Raw genomic sequence first — 24,261 nt, forward strand, 5'->3', positions numbered from 1 at the left:
TACATTGAGTCAAGGGGAAATTGCTTTTAGCCCCCAATTTCCTAACAACTATTTCACCCCCTCCCAATACTTTTTCAATGCTCCCAAAACCCGCAAAAGTAAATTCATTATTCCATGAGCATCCAAAACACAAAACCCAAGAGTTTTAAACATGTGAAGACCATAATACCATTTCTCTCTTTCTCTTTTTTTTATCTATGATGATTTGAAAGGTTTTCCTCCGTCCCTTTCCCCGATGGCGGCCGCCAACGATTTGAAGAAGACGGTCGTCCTCCGAAGCTCTAACGGCGAGGAGTTCGAGATCGAGGAGGCCATGTCTTTGAAGGGCGACGGGTTCAGGAAGGGGACGTTGGTGGTGACGACGGAGGAGATCGTCGGGGCTTTGAAGAGAGTGATGGTGGGAGGGGAGGAGTACAAGGAAATAAGGATCGAGGCGAAAGAGCTCGGGGCGACGGCGCATAGGGCGGTGGAGGAGGTTACGAGTTGATATTATCTTATTTTTTATTTGGGTTTCTCTTTATAAGTCTTCTAGTGATCTTTTTCCATCTGGGTTTCTCAAACTTTGAAGAAAGATGGGTCCTTTGTTGCAATAAGTTAATAGAGTTATTGAAGAGATCATGAACCTCTGTAGGTCTCTTCCACCAAGGCCAAGTATGTTGGATTTAATCTAATAAATCTATTTGTGGGCACATATGATTAATCAATGTGTATTGCTATCTTTCAGAATAACCCACTAAAGTGATCAATTAAGTTGGGTTAATGGGTATTTAAATATAATCATGGGGTTATATGTGCAGATACTAGGTTGTAATTGTGATTTATTGAGGGGATAAATTACAAAAGTACAACATCTATAAATAAGGGGTTATGGTCCCTAACCTAGGGTTACATTCTCTAATTCTCTTCACCCCCATCTAGAAAGAGAAATTCGGATTTAGAGGAACCCTAAGGTTAGAAGATCATCAAAAAACCCAAATCAAGATTTCTTCTATGGATTCAGGTATAAGCTTCCGCTCTTTTAGATTCTTGTAAATCTCTTTGAATTAACCATGGCTATATGGTTTTAGATCTCAAGTTTTGGTTTAGATCTAACAAGTGGTATCAGAGCCACCTTGATTAATTCTTAGGGATTTAAGTTTTATTGGGTTTTTTGATCTTAAATCTCTGGTTAAAGATTCAGTTTTGTTCTCGGATGAACAGTAATGTTAAATCTCTGGTTAAAGATTCAGTTTTGTTCTCGGATGAACAGTAATGTTCGGTGAACAGTAGCGAAATTTTTTTCGGATGAACAGTAAAGTTTTTTTCGGATGAACAGTAAAGTTTTTTTCGGATTTTTCTTTGATTTTTTCTTCAATTTTTTCCAATTCTGGATCTGTTTTGAAAATAAAAAATCAAAGATTTTTGGGTTTGTCGACGGCGGTTTCAATTTGAAACCCTAAGGGTTCATGGCGAAAATTAAGGAGGTGGTTACCTCAAACGAACCTCGCGTTCGTTCAATTTTAACCGAGCTTCGCGCTCAACGAACCTCGCGTTCGTTCTAAGGTGAACCTCGCGTTCAACTCAGGTGAGCGTCAAGCTTAATTTTAAGGAACCTCGCGTTCGTTCTAAGGTGAACCTCGCGTTCAACTCAGGTGAGCGTCAAGCTCAATTTTAACGAACCTCGCGTTCGTTCTAAGACGAACCTCGCGTTCATACTTCAGACGAGCCTCGCGTTCGTACTTTAGACGAGCCTCGCGTTCGTACTTCGGACGAACCTCGCGTTCGTACTTCGGACGAGCCTCGCGTTCGTACTTCGGACGAACCTCGCGTTCGTACTTCGGACGAACCTCGCGTTCGTACTTCGGACGAACCTCGCGTTCGTACTTCAGTCGAACCTCGCGTTCGTGCTTCAGTCGAACCTCGCGTTCGTGCTTCAGTCGAACCTCGCGTTCATCTTTTTTAACGAACCTCGCGTTCGTTCATGAACCTCGCGTTCATTCACGAACCTCGCGTTCATCTTTTTTAACGGACCTCGCGTTCGTTCTCAAACGAACCTCACGTTCGTGCTTAAGTGAGTCTCGTACTCAATACAGTCGAACCTCGCGTTCGAAGTTAAGGGAACTTCGTGTTCATTATGGTTAAGCCTCGGCTTTTCATGGGTCCACTTTGGTATACTTAATTTATTCAATTAAGTATGGGCCCTAATTAAGCTGTGAAGACCCCAATTAAGTTTTTGGAAATTCAGTTGATTTAAATTTTTTAATTTAAATCTAATTCGGTTTTTAATCAATTATTTAATTCAAATATTATGACACTAAGGTATTAAAGTTGTCTCTCACTCCAATTGATTAATTAAAACAAGAAGTTGCCAAAGTAACCTCTCTTGTGTAGATTGTTCATGAGGAATATGAGATATTTGTGTGTATGCTTTCGTGTAAATATTTAATCGACCCAAAGGAAGGTTAATATTTATTTAGACTGTATACACATCTGCGATGATAAGCGTGTGACAATTATAAGGTTTACATGTGAATAATGAATCGATCCAAAGATAGTTTCATTATTTGACATGAGTTATTGTCAATGTTTGATCATTGCAACAAGGTATCACTTACAAGTTAATATTACTGTCCAAAGACTTGATATTAATGTTGTGCCGGTATCTTGGATGGGGATTGTCATTATTTGAATTTTATTGATTATGGTTATTGATGTGAGCATTTTTGTTTTATTTCAGCTAATGCATCTGCTGCAACAATTTCTGCTAACATCAACTCAATTCCCATGCTAAATGGGACAAACTTCAAGGTTTGGAAAGAGAACATATTAATTGTTCTTGGCTGCATGGATCTTGACTATGCATTAAGAACTGAACAACCCCAACCTCTCAATGCGGATAGCACTCCTGATGCAAAGAAGGAGCATGAGAAGTGGGAGCGTTCAAATCGCATGAGTCTTATGATCATTAAGCGCGGCGTTCCGGAAGCCTTCAGGGGCATAGAATCCGAAGGGATTACTAAGGCTAAAGATTTCCTTGCCGAAATTGAGAAGCGTTTTGCGAAAAACGATAAGGTAGAAACAAGCACGCTTTTAGCTCGCTTGATTTCAATGAAGTATAAGGGCAAAGGAAATATCAGGGAGTACATTATGGAAATGTCTCATATTGCTTCAAAGCTTAAGGCACTTAAACTCGATCTTTGTGACGAGTTATTAGTGCATCTGGTTTTGTTGTCTCTTCCTGCACAGTTTAACCAATTTAAGGTCAGTTATAACTGTCAAAAGGAGAAATGGACTCTAAATGAGCTCATTTCATACTGTGTGCAAGAAGAAGACAGGTTGAAGCAAGATAAGACAGAAAGTGCTCATTTGGCCTATGCCTCTAAGGATAAGGGCAAGAAAAGGAAGAATGATAAGGAAGCTGCTAAGGGTCCAGTTGAGAAGAAACAACATAAGGATAATCAGGGTTGTTTCTTCTGTAAGAAGCCTGGACATGTAAAGAAGGACTGTACAAAATATCACGCCTGGCGTGATAATAAGGGTACGTTCCTTGCTTTGGTCTGTTCTGAGGTTAATTTAGCTTCAGTACCTAGAAACACTTGGTGGTTAGACTCTGGTGCTACTACTCACATAAGTGTTTCTATGCAGGGTTGCCTGAGCTACCGAAAGCCAAGTGATGTTGAAAGACACATCTTTGTGGGCGACGGACAATCGGTAGATGTGGAAGCAATTGGGCACTTTAGGTTGTTGTTAGGAACTGGTTATTATTTGGATTTAAAAGATACTTTTGTAGTACCGTCTTTTAGACGGAATTTGGTTTCTGTTTCTGTATTGGACAAATCAGGTTATTCTTGTTCATTTGGAAACAGTCAATTCAGTTTATCTTTTAATTCAAATGTTGTGGGAACCGGTTACTTGAGTATTTATGACAACCTATATTTGCTTGATACAATTGCTTCTTACAATGAATCCTTGCATGTGGAATCACGTGGTACTAAGCGTAAATTAAATAAGGAAAATTCGGCGACATTATGGCATAAGCGCTTAGGTCATATCTCAAAAGGTAGAGTTGAGCGTCTTGTGTCTGATGGCATTTTGGATTCCCTTGATTTTTCGGACTTCGACGTATGTGTTGAATGTATCAAGGGAAAACAGACCAAAGTGAAGAGATTAGGTGCCAACAGATCTTCGGATGTCTTAGAATTGATACATACGGATATTTGTGGGCCATTCCCTACGGAATCCTGGAATGGTCAACAATATTTTATATCATTCATAGACGATTACTCACGTTATGGGCACCTATATCTTATTCATGAAAAATCTGAGTCTCTGGACATGTTCAAAGCCTATAAAGCTGAAGTTGAGAATCAACTCAACAGAAGAATTAAAACCGTCAGATCTGATCGTGGTGGTGAGTACTACGGTAGATATGATGGTTCAGGTGAACAACGTCCAGGACCATTTGCTAGATACCTAGAGGAATGCGGTATCGTCCCACAGTACACTATGCCGGGTTCACCTAGCATGAATGGTGTAGCTGAAAGACGAAACAGGACTCTTAAGGATATGGTAAGAAGTATGATTGCTCATTCTTCTTTACCAGAGTCACTCTGGGGAGAAGCACTTAAGACAGCAGCTTACATTCTGAATAGAGTACCAAGTAAAGCAGTTGCTAAAACACCTTATGAGCTTTGGACTGGTCGAAAGCCCAGTTTAAAGCATTTACATATTTGGGGATGTCCAGCTGAGGCAAGGCCTTATAGGCCAAATGAAAAGAAATTGGACTCCAAAACAGTTAGCAGCTACTTTATTGGGTACCCTGATCGCTCTAGGGGCTATAAGTTTTATGATCCCACTATAAGGAATATTTTTGAGACGGGAACAGCAACATTCTTTGAGGATGTTGAGTTTGGGGGGAGAAATAAGGTTAGAGACATTAGTTTTGAGGAGGAATTGGCTTCAGATCCAATCCATACAGTTACTTTTGACAATATTCAGGTTCCTATACCTGTTGTTGCTCAAGAAGTAAATCCGGAACCTCAAGATGATAATGTTGAACAACTCCCTGTTCCAGAAGAACAAACTCAACAACCTCAAGAACCAGTGCCATTAAGGAGATCCACGAGAGAAAGGAGAAATGCTATTCCGGATGATTATATTGTATTTCTCCAAGAACATGAGGAAAGTAGTGGAATGTTAGAAGATGATCCAATCAACTTCTCTCAGGCCATGAAAAGTTCTAACTCTCAACAGTGGATTGATGCCATGAATGAAGAGTATAAGTCTATGCAAGACAATAAGGTTTGGGAACTTGTCCCATTGCCAGAAGGTGCAAAACCAATTGGTTGTAAATGGATTTTTAAAACCAAGCGGGATGCAAACGGTAATGTGGAGAGGTATAAGGCGCGTCTTGTGGCTAAAGGCTATACTCAAAAGGAAGGCATTGATTATACAGAGACTTTCTCTCCGGTTTCATCGAAAGACTCTTTCAGAATAATCATGGCACTTGTTGCTCATTATGATCTTGAGTTACATCAGATGGATGTTAAGACTGCATTTCTCAATGGAGACATTGATGAGATGATTTATATGGTGCAACCAGAAAACTTTGTGTCAGGAGACCCAAAGAATATGGTTTGCAAATTAAGGAAATCCATCTATGGACTCAAGCAAGCTCCTCGTCAATGGTATCATAAGTTTCAACAAATAGTTATCTCGTTCGGTTTTGAGATGAACATTGTTGATGACTGTGTATATCACAAGTTCAGTGGGAGTAAGTATATTTTTCTGGTTCTGTATGTGGATGACATCTTGCTTGCCACTAATGATATAGGCATGTTGCACGAAACCAAGAGATTTCTATCAAAGAATTTTGAGATGAAAGATCTTGGGGACGCCTCTTTTATATTAGGGATCCAGATACATCGAGATCGCTCTCGGGGTATTCTTGGATTATCACAAAAGAGCTATATCGATAAGGTACTTAAAAGGTTTGGCATGCAAGATTGCAGACCAGGTGACACCCCTGTTGCTAAAGGAGACAAGTTTAGTCTCAATCAGTGCCCTAAAGGTAACCTTGAAATTCAGGAAATGCAGAAGATTCCTTATGCTTCGGCTGTAGGAAGTCTAATGTATGCTCAGGTATGTACGCGTCCGGATATTGCGTACATTGTTGGGATGTTAGGCAGATACTTAAGCAACCCTGGTATGGATCATTGGATAGCAGTCAAAAGGGTTATGAGGTATCTTCAGAAAACAAAAGATTACATGCTCACATACAGAAAATCAGAGAAATTAGAGGTCATTGGGTATTCGGACTCTGATTTTGCTGGATGCCAAGATAGCAGGAAGTCTACATCAGGCTACATTTATATGTTAGCAGGAGGAGCTATATCATGGAAAAGTGTCAAACAAACACTAGTAGCTTCCTCCACTATGGCAGCAGAATTTGTAGCTTGCTATGAGGCATCCAATCAGGGAATATGGCTGCGAAATTTTGTCACGGGACTGCGCATTTTGGAAAATGTTGAAAGACCACTAAGGTTATATTGTGACAATAAATCTGCAGTAATGTATTCCAATAACAACAGGAGCTCAACTAAGTCAAAACATATTGACATTAAGTTCCTGGTTGTGAAAGAAAGGGTACAGAGTGGACAGATATCCATAGAGCACATTGGGACAAACTCCATGATAGCTGATCCTCTTACTAAGGGACTGCCACCTAAGGTCTTTCATGAGCATACTGCTCATATGGGTGTGGTATTATTTGAGGATATTATGTTTTAGTGGGAGTTTGTATTTGTGGTGCTTTATGTTTGTTTGTATTGTCTGATCAGAATAAAGTTTTCAGTTAAGACACTCTGTTACATTATGTTTGGTTTTGACCTCACTAAGGAGGACCAGTTGAAAATAGACATGTACTGATCACATTGCATGTAATTTTCATGCTGCACATCCATGATTGATCTATGTCGTTTGATTGTATTGGTATATGTGACCATTGATGGGTCGAGTCACGATAAATGTGACAAGGGCCGCTTTGATCCTATATTGATATAGTCAATGGACGAGATTGTTCGGAAATACCCTTTCAGTGATAGCATTTTTTGAGCTCATAAGGTTATACACAATTTAAGGAATCATATGGTGCCCAAGTGGGAGATTGTTGGATTTAATCTAATAAATCTATTTGTGGGCACATATGATTAATCAATGTGTATTGCTATCTTTCAGGATAACTCACTAAAGTGATCAATTAAGTTGGGTTAATGGGTATTTAAATATAATCATGGGGTTACATGTGCAGATACCAGGTTGTAATTGTGATTTATTGAGGGGCTAAATTACAAAAGTACAACATCTATAAATAAGGGGTTATGGTCCCTAACCTAGGGTTACATTCTCTAATTCTCTTCACCCCCATCTAGAAAGAAAAATTCGGATTTAGAGGAACCCTAAGGTTAGAAGATCATCAAAAAACCCAAATCAAGATTTCTTCTATGGATTCAGGTATAAGCTTCCGCTCTTTTAGATTCTTGTTAATCTCTTTGAATTAATCATGGCTATATGGTTTTAGATCTCAAGTTTTGGTTTAGATCTAACAAAGTATTGTTGAGGTTGGAGCAGCTATGGCAGTAGTTAAAAGCATAGAGAAGGAGGGGCCTGCAAAAATGGAGTCAATTTCAAAGCAGAGGAAAGATATTGAGACCCCTGAGGAGCTCTTCTTTGTTCTCTAGGAGATACAAAAGAATTGGGTTTACTTTCAGAGTAAAGAGCAAAAGAGAGAAGCATCTAGTTACGGGTTGCTTGTTAAGGTTACGGGTTGATTGTTAAGGTTACGGGTTGGTTGTTAAGGATAAGCGTTGGTTGTGAATGTTACACGTTAATTGTGAAGTTAACCTTCACAATCAACTCGCACAAGTTAAAGACATGGTTCGCTCGGGCCCCAAAAAGCTAGAACTCTATTTCATAGGAGCCACCAATATTTTGTATACTTTCGGCGGCCACGCAGTCACCGTGAGAGTACTCCATTCGCCATCTCATCAAATTAATTGCTAGCTATCTTGGGTTATAATTATTAGGCTCCTGTATCTGTCTATCTATATTTCGCTAAAAGTTCACTTTTTAAAATTTGCCGATTCCTTCCATTTCTATTTCTGCAGCTTTTGCCGGTTAGCAAACCTACATATAATTTTTCCACGAAAATTGCCCTTCCCCTTCTTTTTCTTTCTTTTTTTCCCGAATGTTACGGGTTGATTGTTAAGGTTACGCGTTGGTTGTGAATGTTATGGGTTGGTTGTGAAGGTTACGGGTTTATTGTTAACGTTACACATTGGTTGCGAATGTTACGAGTTGGTTGTTAAGGATAAACGTTGGTTGTGAATGTTACGCGTCGGTTGTGAAGTTAACCTTGACAATCAACCCGTAACCTTAACAACTAATGTGTAACCTTCACAACCAACACTTATCCTTAATAACCAACCCTTAGCCTTAACAAGCAACTCGTAACCTTAACAACCATCACGTAACCTTCATAACCAACGTGTACATTAACAATCAACCCGTAACCTTCACAACCAACACGTAACCTCCACAACCAACCCGACCCGTAAAACCTTCACAACCAACCTTGGTAAGGAGTTACATTTCAAGGAATCTTGTTACATATCAAGGAATCATCCACTTGAGGGGAACAAAACTATCATGTTATGCCTGGACAAATTACAGTCAAAGGACTTGCTGATTTGTATTCTTTTTCATAATTTCAAATGTGTTACAAAACAATATCATGCACCGTCAGGTTGTTGTTTCTTAATCTCAAATGTGTTATAAAACAATATCCTGCACTGTCAGGTTGTTGTTTGTTAATCTCGGTCTTCCACTAGAACTCGAGAAGAAAACCCATATAATTAGCCAATGATTAATATATATTTCTGATGGTCTAGAACAGAAACAATTCGAGTTTCTTTAATCTAGAATGATCAAGTTACTAATAAGAAAATTGATCAAGAAGGAATTTAATTTGTTGTAAAATTTTAGTTCCCGGGATCAGCTTTGAAGAAGTTACTTCTTGCATGCAGGTGATGCCATTATCAGGATATTTCATTAGCAAATTGTTAAAGTTGCCTTCCTAGTATGCCGCTGGCCTGATACTGGTTTCCTGCTATCCTGGAGGCACATCAAGTAATCTTGTTACTATCTCGCACGGTATATAAGGAGTTGGCTGTGAAGGTTAACTTCACAATCAACGCGTAACCTTCACAATCAACGCGTAACCTTAACAACCAATCCGTATCCTTCACAACCAACGCTTATTATTAACAACCAACCCGTAACCTTAACAATAAACGTGTAACCTTCACAACCAACGCTTATCCTTAACAGCCAACGCGTAACATTAACAACCAACTCGTAACCTTCACAACCAATGCGTAGCCTTAAAAATAAACTCGTAATCTTCACAATCAACTCGTAACATTCACAACCAACTCGTAACCTTCACAACCAACCCGTAACCTCCACAACCAACCCGTAAGGCCTTCACAACCAACCCGTAAGACCTTCACAATCAACTCGTAACTTTCACAATCAACCCGTAACACTTTCACAACCAATGCGTATCATTCACAACCAACCCGTAACCTTCAAAATAACAATTAACATTCACAACCAACACGTAACATTTACAACCAACCTGTAACACCTTCACAATCAAGGTGTATCCTTCACAACTAACGCGTAAGCTTCAAAAACAACACGTAACCTTCCTTCACCACTAACTCATAAGCTTAACAATAAACTTATTACAGTGAAATAACAAGATTATATAAATTTACATACTCTAATTTAATCTCAAGTCATCAATTTAAAAAAAATATAAAATTATGTAAACTTAAGGGGGTTGGCGACGCAACTCGTCATCACCGTCATCATCGTCTTCATGATCGGAGTTTTTTTCACCTCATGAACGAACGCCGATCGAGAAAGTCAGGATACAAAAGTGAAAAGTTGATGAAACAGTAAGGTATATAACTGCTGCTTAGCCTTTATAGCTGTCATGATCTAATGCCTCCCTGTGTGGATTTCCATGAGGCACCATTTATAGGATTTCCCCCCTCCTTCCTATATAAATTGCGATCGTCCACTTCCCACGACAGCATGGTCACTGAGTTGCTAGCTACCCGAAAACATTTAAAAGCAACCAACCGAAGCTCTCACTCTCCCATTAAATGCACTTCCAAAAAGAAGAATAAATAAAGAGAGAGAGAGAGAGAGAGAGAGAGAGAGAGAGAGAGAGAGATGGAGAGCAACAGTATCCCGAGTGAAAGTCTGCTGACCGGTGAGAAGGAGAGGGAGGAGGAGATGGAGAGACAGTTCAGCACAGGAGTTATTGGCCAGGGAGAACGAGAAGCTGGCTGGGTGGTGCGCGGGGCCCGCCATTCTTCAGCCCGGTTCCGCACTTTCGGCATCTCCGTCATCACTCGAGGCCTTTATCGGCCACATTGGCGCCACCGAGCTCGCACGCCTTCTCCTCGTCGTTCAACCGGTCCTCTTGCGCTTCGCCAATGGCATTCCTGGTAATTGTGATCCGCTTGCTGTTGTTGTTCATGTTTGATCTCATTGATATTAATTACTAGAGTTATTTGCACTTTAATACCCTAAAGTTCAAAAACTTTTTGGGTCATTTGCTCTTTGGCACCGTTAAGTTTAGACCTTTAATGAACTTTGATATCCCGAAAGTTACTATTTGACATTTAAAAAAAACTTTGGGATATCAAAGTTATGAGAGGTATAAACTTTAAAGTATCAAAATGCCGGCTAAAATTGAGTATTAAAGTGTAAAATAGTGTAAACTTTAGAGTATGCTCAAGTACAAATAAAGTCACTTATTTTTCAATTTTGATGCCCCGAAATGGAAAATTTTTGTATGCTAATAATTGTGTTGAAGAATATCAACATGGAAAAATGAATAGAAACTGACTTTTCTCATCAAACTTTTAGTTCTTTTCGAGTTGGGGGTAGATGTAGTAACAAAGTAGGGCTCTGACGTTTTTGTAATGCCCAAATTGACGAGCCCGTTACAACAGAGTAAGTCGTAAGACTCGCTAAATCAACAAGTTGTTTGACTTCATCTTCGTAAAAATGTTAGACACTAATTGTTCTTGACTCCTAAATATTTTCTATATAAACCATTCAATTTCCCACACGCGCTGACGTAGCGACAAAGTCAAGGTGAGGCATTACATGTTGGAATCGAAACAATCCATCGAACTCGTGCCCCTTCGGATCTTATACTAAGATTTCAGCAAGTAAGAAATCACCGCAAATAAAAAAATTGCAGGAAATATAAACAAAAGAGGAACACACCAGATTTAACGAGGTTCGGCAACGTGCATACGTTCATCGAGAGCACACACCACACACATTCTTTGATTAATTGAAGAAGATTACAATGCTACAATTGGTCTCTCTGCTCTCTATAAGATTTCTAATATCAAAGAGCCTCCAAAACCCGCCTTTGTTTCGTGTTCAACAAAACCCTAGCAAACCCTAAAATGTATTGGAATATATAATATAATATAATTATAAATATATAATGATATATAGTATATATATATAGTATATATATATATATATATATATATATAATACCCAGCCCAAAACGGAATCCCAATCAAATCAGAAAACTGCAAAAACCGCTCGGTCGACCGGATGACCACTCTCGTCGACCGACACCAAGCTTCAGTCGACGTGCGCCAGAGTGAGTTTCCTGGGCTGTTTTCCCTACAGTCGATTCGAGTCGACCGACTGGTTTTTCTAGTTTTCTTCGTTGATTTGATTACAGGTTTGATCCTACACTCTCAGAGACTAACATTACAGGTATCAAATTGTGTCACAATAGGCTCAAGGTATCAAAACTTAATCTTACTTAGATACAAAATCTTAATCTATTTTAAAGCTTACTTGGATATAAAAAATTTAATTAATAATTTGAAACTCTGCAGTTCTGTTTTAAACTAATAAACACTGAAAAAAAATGAAAAAAAAAAGAGAAATGGGGATGTCATATTCTAATTAAATATGGATTCTATTCTTTCTTATGCTAACCCTTTATGTAAAAAAAAAAAACACAGGTGGGGCCTATTAACAGTGGTTAATACATGTTTTTTTACCTGGTGAGACCCCGTACGGTTACGTGTAACTGGGCTTTGTGATTTCTTAGTGAGCTTGAGTAATAAATAATAGGGATTTGCTTATAAAAGCAAAGTTTTGCGCCTCATTTACTTTGAACTCACATGGTTCTATAAACGTTCTCATGCGACCCGAAAGAACAATAATGTTTATGTTACATCCAATATAGCAATATACGTACTATGATAATATAAAGTGCAACCGCCATTACTTACAATATATAGATATATATACATCGATTATATAGTCTAGACTTATATGCTATAGATTGTGTGTAGCTATTTTTCTTAAGATGTAAGACTTTGTGTTTTAATATAATTATCATTTAGTGTATATAAAATGCCTTAAGCGGCGGCCTCCAGAGACTACCCAGGTCTCTGTCCTGCACGCAGTCGACCGTGGCGGTCGACCGTGGATCCAAATTTCAGTTTCTTCAAACTGGTTGTATGTATCGTGATCATGTCGTGTTTCCCCGATATAAACATGTCTAAAACTTCATAAAATTTGTATGTAAACATGCCAAACAGATGAGAACATCTAAAAACAACTCAACAATTATAAATATAATTTTATGCATTAGATTTGTATTCAAAACCCTAAAACATGCATGAAGGCTCAAAACAATGAATCAAACCTCTTTCTTTAGATTAACCAAATTCTTCAATCTAAAGCATGGACTTTTAACATATTAAACATAAGAATGATTACCAATCAACTTAGGAAAGATATTCATTCATTAAATTATATTTTAATATTTAGGTATCACAAACCTAGGGTTTTCTCATCTTTAATCCACATGCAAACTCAATTAAAAGGCAAATTAGGGTTTAAATATGATTAGCATATGATTAAGAAGATAAAAACGAATTTAAAAGCAACCCTAATGATCATGATCATATTTCTATTATAAACAGTAAGAAAAACATATAGATCTAACATTTGTTTAAGATCTAACAACAAAAATCTAATCTTTTTCACATTAGATTAAGATCTAAGCATGTAAACACAAATTAAACTTCTAAGCTAATTATTTAACTATGGGGATGGGTTTAAATTTAAATGATCTTGCCTTAATCTTATGTGCAAGCATCTGAAATAATCAGCAAGCAAACCACGAGCATGAACAACCCGTTCTCCCTCGCCACACATCGATGATCTCGCCCTCGTGCCGGTGTTTTGCTTCACAAAGCTCTTCAAACTCAAACGAAAAAGGTCTAGGGTTTTTGAGAGGAGAGGGTGACTGCTAGGGTTCATAGATATGATAAAAGAAAAGAATTTTTATGAAAAACACAAGTATTTATAGAGACAAACCCGAAACAAAACTGTTTGACCCGAACGAGGAAACCTAGTCTGACTAGGAAAATAACCTTCGGTATTTTAGCTGTAACTTTCTCATCCTACCTCGGAATGAGGTGATCTAAGATTTGTTGGAAAGCTGTTGAAGAGACATACAACTTTAATCTTTTACACTTTTCCAAATTCGGAATGTATCGGTGTGTAAAATATAAAAACTCTCAACTGGTCATTATTCCCAGATTTTCACTCTTTTGGCCTTTGTGCATGTTTTGTGCATTTGCACTCATATTTTCACAAATATACATTAATTTGATCTCAAATCAATTCTTATCATACTCAAACATTAAAATATTTTATTTTTCTCCATATGACATATTTATCATTATTTATCATAAAATATTCAAATTTACGGGGTTTTACACTGTCTATCTATATTTTGCTAAAAATTCACTTTTTAGAATCCGCCGATTCCTCCCGTTTCCATTTCCGCAGCTTTTGCCGGTTAGCAAACCTACATATAATTATTTCATATCCCTTATTTTTTGCCCCAAAAATTTCCCTTCCCCTTCTTTTTTTTTTTTTTTTTTTTTTTTTTGAATATTACGGGTTGATTGGTAAGGTTACGCGTTGGTTGTGAATGTTATTGGTTGGTTGTGAAAGTTATAGGTTTATTGTTAAGGTTATACATTAGTTGTGAATGTTACAGGTTGGTTGTTAAGATTATGAGTTAGTTGTTAAGGATAAACGTTGGTTGTGAATGTTACGCGTCGGTTGTGAAGTTAACCTTGACAATCAACCCGTAACCTTAACAACTAATGTGTAACCTTCACAACCAACACTTATCCTTAATAACCAACCCTTAGCCTTAACAAGCAACTCGTAACCTTAACAACCATCACGTAACCTTCATAACCAACGTGTACATTAACAATCAACCCGTAACCTTCACAACCAACACGTAACCTCCACAACCAACCCGACCCGTAAAACCTTCACAACCAACCTTGGTAAGGAGTTACATTTCAAGGAATCTTGTTACATATCAAGGAATCATCCACTTGAGGGGAACAAAACTATCATGTTATGCCTGGACAAATTACAGTCAAAGGACTTGCTGATTTGTATTCTTTTTCATAATTTCAAATGTGTTACAAAACAATATCATGCACCGTCAGGTTGTTGTTTCTTAATCTCAAATGTGTTATAAAACAATATCCTGCACTGTCAGGTTGTTGTTTGTTAATCTCGGTCTTCCACTAGAACTCGAGAAGAAAACCCATATAATTAGCCAATGATTAATATATATTTCTGATGGTCTAGAACAGAAACAATTCGAGTTTCTTTAATCTAGAATGATCAAGTTACTAATAAGAAAATTGATCAAGAAGGAATTTAATTTGTTGTAAAATTTTAGTTCCCGGGATCAGCTTTGAAGAAGTTACTTCTTGCATGCAGGTGATGCCATTATCAGGATATTTCATTAGCAAATTGTTAAAGTTGCCTTCCTAGTATGCCGCTGGCCTGATACTGGTTTCCTGCTATCCTGGAGGCACATCAAGTAATCTTGTTACTATCTCGCACGGTATATAAGGAGTTGGCTGTGAAGGTTAACTTCACAATCAACGCGTAACCTTCACAATCAACGCGTAACCTTAACAACCAATCCGTATCCTTCACAACCAACGCTTATTATTAACAACCAACCCGTAACCTTAACAATAAACGTGTAACCTTCACAACCAACGCTTATCCTTAACAGCCAACGCGTAACATTAACAACCAACTCGTAACCTTCACAACCAATGCGTAGCCTTAAAAATAAACTCGTAATCTTCACAATCAACTCGTAACATTCACAACCAACTCGTAACCTTCACAACCAACCCGTAACCTCCACAACCAACCCGTAAGGCCTTCACAACCAACCCGTAAGACCTTCACAATCAACTCGTAACTTTCACAATCAACCCGTAACACTTTCACAACCAATGCGTATCATTCACAACCAACCCGTAACCTTCAAAATAACAATTAACATTCACAACCAACACGTAACATTTACAACCAACCTGTAACACCTTCACAATCAAGGTGTATCCTTCACAACTAACGCGTAAGCTTCAAAAACAACACGTAACCTTCCTTCACCACTAACTCATAAGCTTAACAATAAACTTATTACAGTGAAATAACAAGATTATATAAATTTACATACTCTAATTTAATCTCAAGTCATCAATTTAAAAAAAATATAAAATTATGTAAACTTAAGGGGGTTGGCGACGCAACTCGTCATCACCGTCATCATCGTCTTCATGATCGGAGTTTTTTTCACCTCATGAACGAACGCCGATCGAGAAAGTCAGGATACAAAAGTGAAAAGTTGATGAAACAGTAAGGTATATAACTGCTGCTTAGCCTTTATAGCTGTCATGATCTAATGCCTCCCTGTGTGGATTTCCATGAGGCACCATTTATAGGATTTCCCCCCTCCTTCCTATATAAATTGCGATCGTCCACTTCCCACGACAGCATGGTCACTGAGTTGCTAGCTACCCGAAAACATTTAAAAGCAACCAACCGAAGCTCTCACTCTCCCATTAAATGCACTTCCAAAAAGAAGAATAAATAAAGAGAGAGAGAGAGAGAGAGAGAGAGAGAGAGAGAGAGAGAGATGGAGAGCAACGATCCGAGGTGAAAGTCTGCACTGACGGTGAGAAGACCGAGGGGAGGAAGGAGATGAGAGAAGTTTGCAGCCAGCAAGACTTTGGCGGGCGAGAACGAGAATGCTGTGGCGCTGTTTGGCGCGGCCCGCCATCTTACCCGCGTTCTCGACGTATCGGCATCCTCCGTCATCACTCAGGCCTTTAATCGCGCCACCAATTGCGCACCGAGCTCGCCGCCTTCTCCACTCGTCTTTCACCGTTCCTCTTGCGCGTTCGCCAATGGCATCCTGGTAATGTGATCGTTCTGATTGTTGTTCATGTGTTGACTTCATTGATATTAATTACTAGACGCCTTGATTTGCACTTTTAATACCCTTAAATTTTTCAAACTTTTTTGGGGTCATGTGCTCTTTGGCACCGTTCAAGTCTTAGACCTCTTATGACTCTCATAGATATCCCAACAGTACTATTTGACAGTTTAAAAAAAAACTTGCCATATCAAAGTTAATGAGAGGTAAACCCCACCTCGTAACCTTCTCCCGCCTATCAAAATGACCCGGCTAAAATTGAGTATTAAAGCTGATAAAATAGTGTAAACTTTAGAGCATCAAGTACACTCAACCACGTACTTATTTTTTCAATTTTGATGCCCGAATACTGGAAAATTTTTTGATGCTAATAATTGTGTGAAGAAATATCAACATGGAAATATGAATGATGAACTGATTTTCTCATCAAACTTTTAGTTTCCTTTTCGAAGTTGGGGTGCTAGCATGAAGTAAAACAAGTTTAGGGCTCTGCACGTCTTTTGTATGCCCCAAATGACGAGCCCGTATTTGACAGAGTAACTCGTAGAGACTCGCATAAATGCAACGCAAGTTGTTTGACTTCATTCTTCGTAAAAAATCTGTTAAGCACTAATTGTCTTGCCACTCGCGGTAAATATTTTCGTATATAAACCATTCAATTTCCCACAGCGCTGGCGTAGGACTAAAGTCAGGTGAGCATCGTACAGTTTGGAATTACGCAAAACAATCAATCGAACTCGTGCCCTTCGGGATCTTCATACTAAGACGCTTCAGCAAGTAAGAACAATCCACGCAAATCAAATAATTGCTAGGAAATACTCAAACAAAATAGCAGGAACACCCAGATTTAACGACGCGGTTTCCGGGTTGGCACACGGCATACCGTCATCTCGGAGGAGCACACCACCACAATTTCTTTTGATTAATTGGAAGAGATGTACAATCCTCCAACAATTGGTCTTTCTCTCTCTAAGGGAATTTCTAATATCAAAGATGCCTCCAAGAACCCCTCTTTTTCGGCGGCGGTGTTCAGACAACCCTAGCAGTAACCTAAAAACGATTAGGATAATATATACGTATACTATATCGTAGTTATATAATTAGTATATATATATATCATATATAAGTATATATATACTATACTATACTAGTATTATATACATATTAACCCAGCCCGCAAAACGGTCGCAGATCCCAATCAAATACAGAAACTGCAAAAAAACGCGTTCGGTCGACCGAGATGCCACCACTCTCCGGTTCGACGACACCAAGCTTCAGTCGACCGGCCAGAGTGAGTTTCCTGGGCTGTTTTCCTACAGTCGATTCGATCGACCGGACTGGGTTTTTCTAGTTTTCTTCGTTGATTTGATTACAGGTTTGATCTACACTCTCGAGACTAACATTACAGGTATCAAATTGTGTCACAATAGAGTCTCAAGGTATCAAACTTAATCTTACTTAGATACAAAATCTTAATTCATTTTAAACTTACTTGGATATAAAAAATTTAATTAAATTTGGAACTCTGCAGTTCTGTTTTAACTAATAAACACTGAAAAAAATGAAAAAAAAAAGAGAAATGGGGATGTCATATTCTTAATTAAATGGATTCTATTCTTTTCTTATGTAACCCTTTATGTAAAAAAAAAAAACACAGGTGGGGCCTATTAAGCAGTGGTTAATACATGTTTTTTTACCTGGTGAGACCCCCGGTACGGTTACGTGTAACTGGGCTTGTGATTTCTTAGTGAGCTTGAGTAATAAATAATAGGGATTTGCTTATAAAAGCAAAGTTTTGCCCTCATTTACTTTGAAACTCACATGGTTCTATACGTTCTCATGCACCCAAAACATAATGTTTATTTACATCCAATATAGCATATACGTACCTATATAATATAAAGTGCAACGCGGCATACTACAATATATAGATATATACTATCGATTATATAGTTAATTATATGCTATAGGATGTGTGTAGCTAATTTTTCTTAGATGTAAACTTTGTGTTTTATATAATTATCATTAGTTATATAAAATGCCTTAAGCGCCACCAGCCTGCTTGCGGAACCAAGTCCGCAATACATGGTGGGCCCCAAGAAGACACATGCATGTTTTAGTTACTCTTTCCATGCAATTAAAATAATAATAAGTACTTATCTATATTCGATCCTCTATTTTCTCTCAACAGAAAATCAATCACAAAGTAACAAAGTTTCTATCAAATTTCATTTTGATACCCATGTCTATATTCCATTCAATATTTTGTTAAGTTTGTATGGCATGCTTAGTGACTAGGTAAAATAGATTTAAATGCATTACATGCTAATCATATGCTAAGGATGTGATAGAAATTTAACAGAATATTTCTAACGAAGTATATATGGACAATGTATCAAAGTGAGATTGTAATTTAAATCTAGGGTATTAAAGTGTTAAAGAAATAATTATGTGTATCAAAGGATAGCAAGATTGAAAGTTTGGGTTTTAAGTGTTAAAAAAGTGCTTTGAGGCATCAAAATGAGAAGGTGGATAAACTTTGGGGTACCAAGGTGAAAATAAGCCGCCAATAATTAACCAGAAGGTTTTTTTTTCATTCCAATGTTTGTCTCTTAAACTTTCATTTTGACCTAAGCACTTCAAAGTAGTTAAATTGCTCTTAAGACCCTAAATGCTTAATATATTTTGAAATTAGTGGCTCAAATCATATTGAAATTGCTGTTAGATCCACTGATTCTTAAGATACTTTGAATTGAATCCTTCAAATCAAAATAAAATAGCAACTAGAGAGACTCTTTGAAACGCCTTCTAAGAATTGTCCTAATAGAAATTCATTGTGCACCATTCTATAACGGTAAACATTAAAAATTTAGCAAATTATATATTTCTAAGGAATGCAATTGGTTGCAAGTGGGTATACACAAAGAAGGAGGACATTGAGGGCACTCCATTGAGGTTCAAAGCTAGGTTGGTTACGAAGGGCTATGCACAGGAGAAATGTATTGACTATAATGAGATTTTCTCTCCGGTGGTGAAGCACTCTTCGATTCGGATTTTGCTAGCTTTGGTGTCACAGTATGGTTTTGGAGTTAGATCAGTTAGATATGAAGACGGTATTTTTTTCATGGTGATCTTGATGAAGAAATATATATGACTCAACCATTGGGATTCCAAGCTGCAGGGAAGGAAAAATTAGTTTGCAGATTGAAAAAAATCGCTATACGGTTTGAAGCAGTCTCCTCGACAGTGGTATAGGGGATTCGATGGTTTTATGATTAGTCATTCGTACACTCGGAACTAGTTTGATCATTGCGTATATTTTCACAAGTTGAAGGGAGGTACGTACATTTATTTATTATATTATGTCGATGACATTTTGGTTACCTCTATTTCCAGATATGTTATAGATGAGTTGAAGACACAGCTTTCAAAGGAGATGAAGGATTTGGGTGAGGTGAAGCGCATTTTAGGGATGAAGATCGGTAGAGACAAGAAGAATGTCAGAATTTGTTTGACACAAGTGGCTTATTTGAAGAAGGTTCTACAGCAATTTTATGTTAGCATGGATACGAAGCCAGTTAGTGTACCATTAGGAGCTCATTTAAAGCATTCAGTTGATCTTTCACCAAAGACAATTGAAGATCAAGAGTTGATATCGAAGACTCCATATGTGAGCATGGTTGGGAGCTTGATGTATGTGATGGTATGTACGAGACCAGATTTATCACAGGCGGTGAGCATGGTTTCGAGATACATGCACGATCCAGGAGTAGGTCATATGGATGCCGTGAGATGGATTTTGAGGTACATTCGAGGTACGCTCAATGTTGGTTTAGTTTATGAGCGGAACACTATAGGTGGGTAGGTATGCATTAGTTATGTTAATTCGGATTATGATGGGAATTTTGATAAGCGTCGGTCTACGACGGGGTATGTGTTTACTTTGACGCGTGTGCCGATGTGTTGGAGATGCATCTTATAGTCGACGGTGACTTTGTCTATGACGGAGGCAGAGTATATGACGATTACGGAGGCTGTGAAGGAGGCTATTTGGCTTCGAGGACTTTTGAAGGAACTTGATATATCGCAACGATCCGTCACTATTCATTGTGATAGCATGAATACTACCTATTTGGAGAAGAATCAGATTTTTCACGCGAGGACGAAGCACATTGACGTTCGTTATCACTTCGTTCAGGATGTTCTTGAAGATGACGATGTGGAAATTGTGAAAGTCCACACAAAGGATAATCCGGCGGATATGCTCACTAAGATGGTTCCGAGCAACAAGTTTGATCATTATCGAAATTTATTGCACATTCGTGATTGTTGAGGTCGTTGGCTGCCATTTGGGTGAACTACATGAGGCTTGATTCCATGGGCAAGAGGATACATAGGCAGTCTTTAGATGCAGCCGGCTGGATTTGTTGATTTCGATAGGGGAGATTGATTAAGCTCTCGTTCGAGTTCCCGACTTATTGTGGATTGAGTCTGTTGTCGTGAATTAACTTCACGGCATACTAGACACAACAAGTGGGACATTTGGTTGCTTTGGTGTCGGCTCAGTTTTGAAAAAACTTCGCCGATGTGGAGAATTGTGAACGCGGAAGGTGATAGGGCCTCACCCCTATCACGAGACGCATTTTCAACGCGTGGGGGCCACACGGTTTGTGAGCCCAACCCACGCGATTTGTGAGCGCGTGAGGATCCCAACCCACGCGAGACAGAGTTCGGTTTTTGAGCCTGGAGTCTCAGCTATAAATAGCATGCTCTTTCTAGGGTTTTGGTGGGCGTGCAGGCAGAGGGTGAGAACGCAAAAAGGCGGCTGTGCAAAAGAGAGTTTTTATTGCGACCTAACTCTCTTGTTGTGCTGCCGAAGTGCTACCAAAATTTTCGCTCTGCACAACACAAGAAACTTTAAGTTTGTCAGCATAGGACAGCTAAAGCTATGGTGACGTATCACCTACTCAGTCTTGAGCACATAACCCCATCCTTTTCCTTTGTTCTTTGTGCATTTTGTGATTTTGCAGAGTTCCATTCTGCGGATTGGAAGAGGTAGATGACTGTAATTTGTCATTTTGTTTTGGTCCATATTGTGAATTAGAAGAGAGAGAGGGTAGCACATTGCAGCTTGTCACTTTGTTGGAGAACTCAACACTTACATCATGATACTTGTTGATAGATATAACACCCTCATAGCTACAAATTATGTTGCAGCAGCAGCAGCAGCAGCAGCGTCATTTATAACATTTTAACATGGCATTCTTTAATTACTAATCTTGTTATGAAAATTCATCCAAATTTTCAAAATGGGCTTGTAGCATTGGTATTTGTCGTTGCACTATGTTAAGATAAGATGCAAATGTAATCTATAACAAACTCAATAAAAAAATCCAGCCTCAACAGGATAAAGCTATGTTAACACACGCAAGTAAAGAAAGATCGAATTAGCTGACCAGTCAGGTAGAGATTTATTAGTGTTTGAGGAGAAAGTTGATGTCTTCATTGATATATTCATTACAACTTCAATCGTTACAATAAAAATAAAAAAAATAGTCTTTTTATAAGACTGTTTGGTGGAAATTTTGTAGTAAGTAAAATGAAAGAAAATTGATTCGTATTCTCTCGATTTTAATTACAATTTGAATTCCCGATTACAAAAGAGAGGAGAATGACCTAGATTCTCCCATTTGTTTAATTCTGGGTTCTTCACGGTGGCGATGGAGTGCCTCCCTCGAATGCTCGCGTCGAGTTTGCTCTCCGTTGACGATCCGAACGTCTTGATTCACCAGAACGGTATCTCCTCCTCACGATTTGACGCTGTTGAGAACTTGCAAAGCAAGTTTGAAACTCTATGAAAGAGTTGATTTGAACCAAAAGTCGGTTAATCAGCCAAGGCCAAAAGCTCTCAGGACTGCTCCCAAAAGATGAATGTTGATCTCTCTTTTGTGCAGCTTTGATCTTCAAAACTCCAAATCGAAGATCCCCAAAAAGAAGCCAAAGATCTCCTCCTCGCTGCCAAGTCTCAGATCCAAAAAGCCAGCCTCTCCGATCAACCAAGCCAGCCCGAACTCACTTGAGTTTACCCATATTTATAGGGAATTAAGGGGTGTAACCGCCCCCTTAATTCTCTCCATAATGGGGTTGAGAGGGGTGTAACCGCCCCCTTAATCCGCTCCTAAGTGGGACGGAAATCTCTCAAATTGTGGAGGGAAAACGGTTCCTGCAACCGTTCAGCTCGTGTTTGAACGAGTCAAACGCCAAGTTGGCGTTCAGGACCCTAACTCTGCGTTTTAGGATTGAGACGCGGAGTTGGGTGTCGACCGAACATCAAAAACGAGAGGGCCGCTTGCGTTTTGCTTGTTGAAGCTTGGAAACGCGGGGGTCGCTTGCGTTCTGCTTGTTGAAGCTTAGAAATGCGGGGGTCGCATGTGTTTTGCTTGTTAAAGCTTGGAAACGCGGGGGTCGCCTGCGTTTCAAGAGCTAAAACGCGAAGGCAAATTCCACGTTTTTGAAGAAGCTAATGACTTATAACTTCTTCTGTAGAGCGTTGTAAAGACTGTTGTTCAGTAATCTTCGTCTTGGCTCCTTGAAAATATGAGAGTCGTCAGATTGTAACTCCCGATGTTGATTGTGAAGGCTGTTGATTAGAGCTTTCATCAGTTATTACAAAGATCGTCAGATTGTAATCTTCATCGATCTACATGAAAGTCTTCAAATTATAACTGTAGGCTGTCTAAAAATCACAATAGATAGCTGATCCCCATCAAACACCGATGATGGAAGTTACAATCTGACGACTTCCAGAAGGCTACAATTTGAAGACTTTCACGTAGATCGCTGAAGGTTACAATCTGACGACCTTCACGACAACCGATGAGAGCTCTAGTTTTAACAGGCCTTCGCACCATCAACATCGAAGAGTTACAATCTGACGACTCCTTGCATATCAAAGAGCTAAGTAAAGATTACAAATGACGAATCTTTGCAACCGCTTCGACAGAAAGAAGACTACAAATCGATGGTCTCTTCAAATCAAGACGTGGAAGTCCTCCCGCGTACCAGCATCTCGAAGATTACGCCGTGTTCATAGCCACGAACGCAGCTCAAATGCAGCTCCAAAAGTTGCAAACGCAGCTTAAATCACCACTGGACGCAGCTCTATTCGCTGCCCGACGCAGCTCAACATCGCTGCCCGACGCAGCTCAATATCGCTGCACAACGCAGCTCTATTCGCCGCCCGACGCTGCTCAACGCAGCTCCAAGCGCTGCCCGACGCAGTTCTATACTGCTGCCAAACGCAGCTTTCATCCGCTGCAAACGCAGCTTCCAATCACTGCGTTCAAGCTTCCAGACACCGCGTTTGGACACAGAATTCATGCCAGAATGCAGGATCTGCGTTTGACTCGTTCAAACACGAGTTGAACGGTTTCAAAACCGTTTCCCATAATCTGAGGGGATCACAACTCCACTCAGGAGTGATTTAAGGGGCGGTTACATCCCATTAGCCCCACTTAGGAGCGAATTAAGGAGGTGGTTACACCCCTTAATCCCCTATAAATAACAACAAACTCAACAGAGTTAAAGATCGGATTTTTGATAATCAGATCAGGGCTGGATCTTTCGGGTACGGTCTGTTGGAACTTCTTGGCAGCAAAAAGAGGATCCTTCATCCTTCGGTTGGAGCTTTGGAGATCGGCAACAAGATCTTCTTCATCCTTGGCTTATAACCGACTTTCGGTTAAATCAACTCTTTCATAGAGTTTTAAACTCGTTCAGAGTTCTCCACAACGTCAAAATCGTGAGGAGAAGACCAC

At 39.0% G+C, this 24,261-nt stretch overlaps 1 protein-coding gene across 1 annotated transcript in view; it reads left to right on the forward strand.

The window, feature by feature from the left end:
• The first annotated feature begins 235 nt into the window (after positions 1-235).
• The window catches only part of LOC109827626 (protein DETOXIFICATION 21-like), a 60,652-nt gene continuing 36,626 nt past the window's right edge, over positions 236-24,261 (forward strand). Inside the window, exons 1-2 of the mRNA XM_020394641.1 lie at positions 236-475; positions 16,334-16,426. Coding sequence (XP_020250230.1) covers positions 236-475; positions 16,334-16,426 — 333 coding nt within the window. The remainder of the gene's footprint in view (positions 476-16,333; positions 16,427-24,261) is intronic.

This window comes from Asparagus officinalis, unplaced genomic scaffold (assembly GCF_001876935.1).
Source record: "Asparagus officinalis unplaced genomic scaffold, Aspof.V1 AsparagusV1_Un326, whole genome shotgun sequence".
Classification (NCBI taxonomy): Eukaryota; Viridiplantae; Streptophyta; class Magnoliopsida; order Asparagales; family Asparagaceae; genus Asparagus; species Asparagus officinalis.